Source organism: Condylura cristata, unplaced genomic scaffold, assembly GCF_000260355.1.
Source record: "Condylura cristata isolate star-nosed mole 26May11 unplaced genomic scaffold, ConCri1.0 scaffold00011, whole genome shotgun sequence".
NCBI lineage: Eukaryota > Metazoa > Chordata > Mammalia > Eulipotyphla > Talpidae > Condylura > Condylura cristata.
Genome location: NW_004567112.1, coordinates 19,560,999 through 19,569,707, shown reverse-complemented (window position 1 = coordinate 19,569,707; position 8,709 = coordinate 19,560,999). Strand labels below are relative to the sequence as shown.

The 8,709-nt window shown below is 55.4% G+C and overlaps 1 protein-coding gene across 1 annotated transcript in view; it reads right to left on the bottom strand.

The window, feature by feature from the left end:
• Positions 1 to 105: 105 nt before the first annotated feature.
• Positions 106 to 8,709, bottom strand: part of PYROXD2 (pyridine nucleotide-disulphide oxidoreductase domain 2) — a 24,696-nt gene continuing 16,092 nt past the window's right edge. The window contains exons 9-16 of the mRNA XM_004680553.2: positions 8,264 to 8,405; positions 7,753 to 7,887; positions 6,536 to 6,608; positions 6,121 to 6,277; positions 4,273 to 4,427; positions 3,455 to 3,561; positions 1,066 to 1,186; positions 106 to 301 (exon numbers count right to left, since the gene is read on the bottom strand). Coding sequence (XP_004680610.1) covers positions 231 to 301; positions 1,066 to 1,186; positions 3,455 to 3,561; positions 4,273 to 4,427; positions 6,121 to 6,277; positions 6,536 to 6,608; positions 7,753 to 7,887; positions 8,264 to 8,405 — 961 coding nt within the window. The 3' untranslated portion in view covers positions 106 to 230. The remainder of the gene's footprint in view (positions 302 to 1,065; positions 1,187 to 3,454; positions 3,562 to 4,272; positions 4,428 to 6,120; positions 6,278 to 6,535; positions 6,609 to 7,752; positions 7,888 to 8,263; positions 8,406 to 8,709) is intronic.

Genomic DNA, 8,709 nt, shown 5'->3' with positions numbered 1-8,709 from the left:
GGTCCTTTCTTTATGCTCCTGCTGAGTGAAATCACCCGCATTAACCGCTGTTTTTAAACAAAACCAGTTCATAAAATCATGGTGTAAGCTTGGTGGGTATAAATGTCATTTTATTTAGTGTAAGACGAGCTTGGATGGGGAAGACCTCTTGGCGGCTTCACATCCCGAGAAGCTGCCTGGGGAGAGGACAGAGCCCAAGGATTCTTCTTCCTGGGACAGTTGGCTCCGGGTCACATGCTCTTGAGGTCCCTGAAGGCCACGTGGGCTGCATTGCGTCCGGCCGCGCCCATGACACCTCCTCCTGGAAGGGAACCGCTCTGAACCCAAGTTTTGCTCAAGCCCCTCCTCGGCCCATCTGGGCCTGGCCAGGGAGGGGGCAGGGCTCGGGCTTGGGGAAGAGCCAGAGACTAAACAGAATGGGGGTGCTTGCAGGGTTGTGCCAGAGTCAAGGGGTTTGGGGGCCCCACTGTGTTGCCTGCAGCAGGGCTCCTGGTGGGCCCCAGGCGGCCAGTTCCAGCTAGTGTCCCCTCCAGGCCTGAGGGGCCCTTGCTAGAACGGGAGACCCTCCACTCGCAAAACTCGGGTATGAGGCTGAGGGTGTGAGGGGAAGATGTGGCCGACACAACAGAGCCTTTCAGGGAGGAAAAGGCCCACCAAGCCCCAAGTGCGGACAGGAGCAGGAGCCTGGGGGGCGTCCATGAGGCTTGGGATAGGTGCAGGGAAGAATTTCAGAACTGAAAAATTGTACAGATCACTACAGAGCTGAAAGAGAGGAGGGGAGTTTAGGAACATGGGCTTCTCACAACCTGAAATGGGAGTTTGCAGAGTGGGCACAGGCCTCAGACCCCAGGAGGAGGAGGAGGTGGGCACCTGTGGGCATGGCCAGCCTGGGGGAAGCCCTGAGGCTCCTGTGCTGAGAGGCCCAGTGGGGGCTGGGCGCCTTGTTCTCCTGGGCGTTCCCTGGAGGCCCCTGGCCTCCCTTGCTGCTTATCCTCTCCCACTGCCTGCAAGCCGCTGACCTCCAGTCCTCGCAGCACACACCGGCGGGGTCCCAGAATCACTCACTGGGATGCGCCCCACTCCCGCAGAGATACAGGCCGCGGAGAGGGCAGCGGTAGTTGGAGTGCAGGGGCACGGGGCGGGCGAAGTAGAGCTGGCTCAGGGCCATGGCACCGTGGAATATGTTCTGTGGAGGCAGGGCGGCGGCGTTAACGCGGGGAGTCGTGGTCCTTACTGCTTGCCTGGGTTTGCGTCCCTACCCCTCTTCTCCAAGGAAGGTTCTCCTTCCAGCATGTTTCCATGGGTTGTTAAGATGCAGAAAAGAGAGACAAGAGAAAATAGGTGTTTGCCCTAGAGCTGGGGTGAAACTTCCCTGAGGCATTTATCAGGCAGAAAGAGGGTTAAGGAACATCTTCGCAAACTCAGTGGGAAAATTTAGAGCATTTGCTGTGGACGAGAATCCCCTTGCTCTGAAAATATAAGAAATTTGATGTAGGCTATGCTACCCATGCTGTGTCATGACAAAGTCCGGGCAATGGGGGAGACTCCCGAGAAGATGGAGGCTGCTTGGTTCCCAAGATCTACTAAGGGGAGTCTTTGTTCCCAAGAAGACATACTAAGCGGAGTCTCCGTAGCAATGCTTACTGAACTACCCTGTACTTGTTCTTGGCTGATAGCAGTTGTACTTGACCACCAAGCTATTCCTGGCCCTCTTTGTTTGCGGCCTAATTGGACATCAAGAACTGGTTACAAAAATTGTTTAACAATTGACAATGGTTTTCTCAGAAAAGTACCTTCACATAAATCAAGAGTGTAGATTGTCTTTAGGAATATGGATAACATGATCAGGATGTGCCTTTTCCTGGGACAGTTTGGAGGGACTTAAACAGATCTGAATTTAGATTTAACCTGAAAAAGGGTTGTTCAAAGGAGGACTTAACGATTGGCTGCTTTATTTGAGATGCTGGCCAGAATGATTGATCATGCTGAAAAAATGGGGAAGCCGATTGTTATTGGTGGTTTTCATTCTAAGATCAGAAGAGCTTCTTTGTAACATGCAACCACACAAGTTTCGGTGTAGCCATGGAAATGAGTTGTTAAAGGTTTGCTTCGATGCCCACACTGATGTAATCTCATCCGCTTGGAAATTGTTTAAATCAAGAACGGCTGGAGTTTTCGGCAGGAGACACTTGCACCAGTTAGAGTGTCAGTGTTTGCCTCAATTGCTCATCTCGCCGATGCCGCCTCATCCTTTGGGAAAAACACCCCTGACTGGCCACCTGTCAGAGCTGGACTTTGACATCTGGCGTGGTTTCCGACAGAAATTGATTTTTTTGTCGCTGGTACATGTTTCTGCTGGAACGTGTCTCTTTGGTCCGTGCTCCCACAATTTCAGAGATGGTAGGCCGGAGAGAATGGCTCCGAGCTGGGATCGGCTGCACTGGCCGTGCACAAAAGGAGGAATATGGGACTCGGGGAAAATCACAACCGCGAGGTCTGGACAGGAAGCCCACCGGGAAGAGCAGCAGCGATGGCAGCCGGCTGCCCTTCTGCCGGCCCCTTCTAAGCTGAGCCTTAAGTCGTCTGCTCCCCACTCTGCTCTGCCCAGGGGCCGACACTCCCGCTCCTTGGCCTCCAGCGGGGCCCTCCTCATCCCGAACCTGAGGTCTGCATGCACACAGGTGCCGGGACTGCTCCATGCTGCCCACTCCTGCTGTCCACACCCCGCCCTCACTGCTCTGCCTGCCGCCTGGCTTGCTTGTATCTGGGCCGGCGATGTTCACCAAAAATATAACATTTGCCACACATGTTATTTTAGGTGTTCGAGTAGCCACATTGAAAATGAAAGAGAAGCTGGTGAAATTAATGTGAAATAAAGTAACATATAGTCTTCCAGTTTTCTGAAGTACAGTTGACTATAACATCATATTAGTTTCCGGTGCGCAGTGCCTGAACCATGGACAGGTGTGTCTGCTGTGAAATGCCCACATCCATCCCCTCCAGTCATCTTTTTCTTATGATGAGAACTTTCAAGACCTACTCTCTTAACAACGTTCAAATATGCAATGCAGTATTGACAAGTATAATAATATATTAACCGAACAGATCAAAAAGTTACCATTGTAACGTGAGTCAATACAAAAAACACCGATGAGACGCTTCATGCCTTCTCTCCGCCCTGCGTCTGTGCCACCTGGTGAGCATTGTCCACTCCAGCCCAGCCCATCCTGCTGGCCACCGGGAGGCCCACAGCAGCTACACAGGCCCTTGGCTGCTGTCTGGGGCCCGGCCGCCCCGCTGGAGCCCGACACCCCTCAGCAGGGCGCCCCAGGTGGGCTCAGCAGGCCCTAGGCCGGGCCCCTTCCCTGTCCCCTGCTGGGCATGGAGGGACAAGACGGGACGAGGCGGGGGCACAGGGAGGAAGTGTAACGAGGGGCTCCAGGTTGATACTCACCCCACCGGGGAGCCCAAAGATTCTCTCCAGATCAGGTGGCGTGAGGACGTCCCTGCCCACCACAGAGCCCTTGAAGCCGGGGGCGTAGGCCTCCACACAGGCAAACACTGGGTGCCAAGTGGCAGGGAAATGGGGCAGAGTCAGAGGAAAGAAGAGGCCTCATGGCCGTACAACTTGGTCCATTTACTTACATTCATTAAACGCTATTCCCTTAAAACGCGTTTATTTTATCCTATGCAAATTGCATCTCAATAAGCAAACATCAAAATCAGTCCACAGGCAAGAAAACAAGCCAGTACAAAGATTGTGGGTCTCAGGCTCCTCCCTCTCTTCCCTCTCCTTACCTAACCCTCCTCAAAAAGGCAAAGCTTTGCTCACCTCATTGCTTTGCTCCAGCTGTTTCTTTAGAGTGGAAGGCCCTTTGTTGCTGATGAACTCTTACTCACCCTTTACAGCCCAGTGCAAAATGTCCCTTCCTCTGGCAAGCTCTCCCTGTCTCTCTGGCTCAAGGCTTTCTCCTCTGGTCCAGCGCATGCTCTACTGTAAGACTGGATTCCTTCTCAGCCGCCCCCACCCCCCATCCCCCATGAGCAACTCGAAGGCAGGACCTGTGTGTTCCCTTCCTTGGCCCGCTGCCTGGCCCTGCAGGCATTCACAGTGTGGACCCAGCTTCCTGTGCGCCTCACCCCTTGGGACAGGCCCTGTGGGTGCTGACCTGAATGGTACAGGACAGGCAGCAGGGGAGGGGCCCTCAGGCTGCAGGGCCAGCCCAGCCCAGGACTCTGGAGACCGGACAGTCGGACAGTCTTTCTCCTTACCTTTGTCTGCATAAGCATTTTTCTCCTGCTCGGTCCAGATCTTGCCTCCGGCCAGTGAGTAGGGAGTGTACTGAGTGAAGAGGGAGAGGACGTGGCAGCCAGCGGGAGCCAGGGTGGGGTCCAGCGCAGAAGGGATGCAAAGCTCGATCATGGGCCTGAGGCACAGGGTTGGGGAGGGGTCAGGGCAAAGCGCAGCTGCCTGGAGGAAAGGGGCTGGCAGCCTTTGTGGGGTGTCTGGGCACAAAAGCAAGGCCTGGGGTGAGATGACACCAAGGCAGGGCCAAAGGTCTCTGAAGAGCCGCAGAGCTTGGGGGGGGGGGCTCCTCAAAGTGTAACCCTCCCCCGCCCACAAGCTGCCTTGGCTCCAGGCCCCCAAGTCCCCAGCGTCTCTGGGCCTACCCAGCCCTGTGATGCAGGGCCTGTGCTGACCTTCCCCACCACACACCTGTACTGTGACCAGACAGACAACATGTGCGAGGGGAGAGGCCAGGCTAAGACAGCAGGTGCTCAGGAAGCTGGTAAAACCCCAACTTCCCCATCTGACATCCTGGTCCTGAGCAGGTAAAGCAACACAGAGCAGCTGGGGCTGCCTGACACCCACGAATAACTTGCTGTTTCCTACCTGCCCCCCCATAACACCTGTTCTACGTGGCACACATTTTTCGTGTGCTGTCCGAACCTGACCACCCTTCAAAGCCACATGCCATGCATGCCACTTCTCCCCACTTCCCTCATTTAACAACTTTTCCTCTGAACTTGGGTGCCCACAGGCATCTCAATTGTAATTTTTCCAACCCAAACTGAACACCTGGCATCCCCTGAAGCCTGCTCTGCCCTCTGCACACATTCTTCCCCTCCTAATAAAGAGAAACACCATCTTCTGAAGCTCCTGTTTTGCTGTTCATACCCCATTTCTAGCCCAGCAGCACATTCTGCCAGTTTTATCTTCAAATACCCAAGCCTGGGCCCCTTAGAGCTTCTGTTGCCCCTGCCCTGGTACAAACCACTGTCCTCATTCCCTGGGATTCTGCAGAAGTGACCAGTTACACAGGTGCTCCAACTTTCTCTACACAGTGGCCAGAGTGGCCAGTCAGGCCCAGGCCCAGGCCATCTAGCAGCTCCAGGCCCCCTCCTAAGCTCCCTCCCTGTTCTCACTCACCAGTCACTCTGGCTTCCCCAGGTGCCAAACACAGTGGCACACTCCTGCCCCAGGGCCTTTGCACCTGACTTTCTGTCTGAATGTTATTCCTTTGTACCTTGGATCATGCCCCTGCTGGGCCCGTAACTCCCTCAACATGTATCTAAAACAGAGTCTGGCATGGAATAGATTCTCAGAACATTTCAGTAGCTACCTGCCAGCGTGGGAGATGCTGTTCCTGCCATGGGTGCCCCTTCTGCGCGGAGGTAGGAAATGACTTAAGAAGCACTGAATGACTATGGTTTATCAGCGACAGGTAATATCAGTGGCAGGTAAGAATGCGGGCCTGTGGAGTATACGGAGCAGGGTGGAGTGCGCTGGGGGTGTCCGGGGGTGGGAACACCGTGAAGGTGTCTGAATCACAGAAGCTGCTTTTCTCTCCTAGATGGCATTTCCTCCAGTTCCTATAAATGCCAATGCTGTTCTCTGGGCCATCGTTTGCCTCTCTGCTGACCTGGTCAAATGTGTCTTACCTTTCCCCCTTACCTGGCCCCCAGAATTCAGTTCCTATCTAAAACTTACCCGTGGATTTAGGTAGGCCCCCAGCCACTGCGAATGTTTCATGCCAGGGGGAAGGTCCTGGGGTGTCTGGAGGAGCCCCCGCCCTGGTCTTTGTGTAATAACACCCAGGGCACGGGAAGCCCACCCACCTGCGGGAAGGCAGGCCGCCCATGGCGTCCTCAAAGGCCTCGTGGAGCAGGAGGGTGTCTTCGCAGTTCAGGTGGATGGAGCACTGGTGATGGGGCAGCGGCTGGCCGCCAGGAGTGTTGGGGGCCGCCAGGAAACTGGGCAGCCGGTCAACAGCCACTGAGGGACCAGAAAGGAGGGTGAGGGCCCGAAGGCCAGCTGGGTTCTCAGAACCCCGGGACTCGCCTTTCCTGTCCATCTCCCTGCCTGTCCTATTGGTGGACTGGGAAGGAAAAGGTTGAAAAATCGTTTCACCTTGAAATTGGGGGGCAGGCTGGAGTCCAGAAAATAGAGATGATGACAGAGGTCTCCAGGCCTGGAGATTTCACCCTCAGAGACGGTCACAAGGGACAGCTCTGAACCTGGGGTGCTTCTTACCGTTGATCTTGGTGACAGGTGACGAGGTGTCCAGTTGAGAGATTCTCCCCACAAAATCCTCAGGAAGCCACTCCTGGAAGAAGTTTCCAGAAAAGGCCTGGGAACTGCCTTCTTTCTTTCCTTACACTGTCCCTGAACCTCTATCCCCGGAATCCTCTCTGTCTTTCAGAGCTCAGCCAAACCACCTGTCTCCAGGACCTCCTTCTGCTCGGTGCTGACCACCTTTTCGCTAAGCCCCAGCAGGGTCCAGACCATAAACAGATCAAATAGCTCCTGTCGTCTGTGGGCTTCTTTCTCCCTCTGTTCTGTAAACTCTTTGAGGTCTTGATTATCTCCCAGTTGCTTTAATAAGATGATTTCGCACTGATGTTTGGTGAGTTTTATCAGTGAGATCACTTAGAAAAAGTGATACTTTGCCCTTAACAATAGACCCACAAACGGTTGGGAGCTTCAGCCCACAGGCTTACTATCACATCTTTTGGGGACCAGGAAAGCATGATCAGTTGCAAAAACTGCTTCCCCTCTCCCTCATAGGCATGCCCCATTGTAACATCTTACTTGGACTCTGGGTTTGGCCAAAGTCAGCAAGTAGGACCCAAACAGAAGCCGGAAAGCATGACTGAGTTTGTTCACTTTTGCCTCTGCCAGATGCTGAGAACACGCCTGGAAGGTCGTGCTTGGGGACAGAAGTCCCTGGAACAGAGCTGAGTCGCCCTGGTCATGTGGGTGGACGTGTCCTGTACCAGCTCAGCCAGCCAGACACCGCTGAGGCCGGCAGGTCCCACTAGCGACCCACGGCTGATGCACCAGTGAGCTCAGAGGAGGAAGACCCCAGCTTGGCAGGTGAAAGCAGTATTTCTGAGCACACCTCAGCGGTTGTGCTGGAGGTCACCACGCAGCCTCCGTATGGCAATAGGTAACTGGCCAGGGGATCGAAGTGGATCAGCAGGCAGAAACCAGCAGGCAGAAATCCGGATTGATAGTCGGACTCTTGACTCTGCCAACTGCCAGCCCGTGGCCTGGCCACCTCACCTCCCTGGACCTCTCTCCTCACCCGGGGCTGTGCTCCCTGCCCTGCTAGGTGAGGAAGACAAACACTGGCTTTCTGCATCCAGGGAGACTCGCATCCCCCACCTGATGTAGCCCTGGCTGTCTCGATCCCCCCACTTGCCAAGCCCTGACCTGGCAGATCCCTTACCTCGCTCCTCAGGCCTCACCTGTGGGGCCAGCTTCAGGAAGGTGATCTGCGGCGATGCGTTGGACAGCACCACTTTGCTCCTCACCTCTGTGCCATCCTGTAGCAACACTCCTTGGACAGACCCTCCACTGCTCACCTGTACCTTGGCCACTGGCTGGAGCCCACCAGAAAGAGGTTCCGGAAACCACCAGAAAGGAAACCCAGGCTGGGGATTTCTCACTGTCTGCACGTCCCCCAGGCACTCAGAGCCTCCTCATTCCAGCCCGGGCCCCAGACCCAGCTCCCTCTGAAGCCTCTGCCCACCCCCTCCAGCACACAGCCTCAGCCAGCATTTGGGCCAGTGGCCGTGAACTTGAAGGCAGGCAGGCGGCTGGACTGGGATCTGGCCGGGAGCTGCGCAGCCACTGACAAGCTGCAGAAACTTCCCCTTGATTCCGACCCACCCAGTCAGAAAAGCAAAAGACCTTCGGAACCCCAGGTTTGGGCCTATCCTGGGGCCGTTGCCAGTACTCAGGTGAGAGGCCACTCACCTTCTCAGTGAAGATGCTTGCTCCATGCGCAGTGGCTGAGCTGGCGATGGCGTCAGAGAGGGCACCCATGCCTCCTTGGACATAGCCCCAGGCCCCGTGCACCCCCTCCAGGCTGCCCATCACGTGATGGAGCAGCACATACCTGAGGACAGACCAGCAGAGTCAGGGCTGGGTGGGGGTGGTTAGTTTCTTCTGAGTTCTCAGTGCAAATCTTTTCCAGTCTTGTGTCCTTTAGCCGCCCCCAGCCCCCACTGGTCCTTCCCCACTGGCAAATGAGCTTCAAATGGCCAGAGCCCTTTGCCTCCTGCATGATGTACTGTCCATCGCAGAGGCGTCTGGCCAGACCCTTAGCGCCAGCAGCGCTGTGGTCATGCCCACACCTGCCACTCCAGGATCCCTGAGCCCCGCCCCTCCATGGCCACCTACCTGCAATTCCCCCGGGGCAT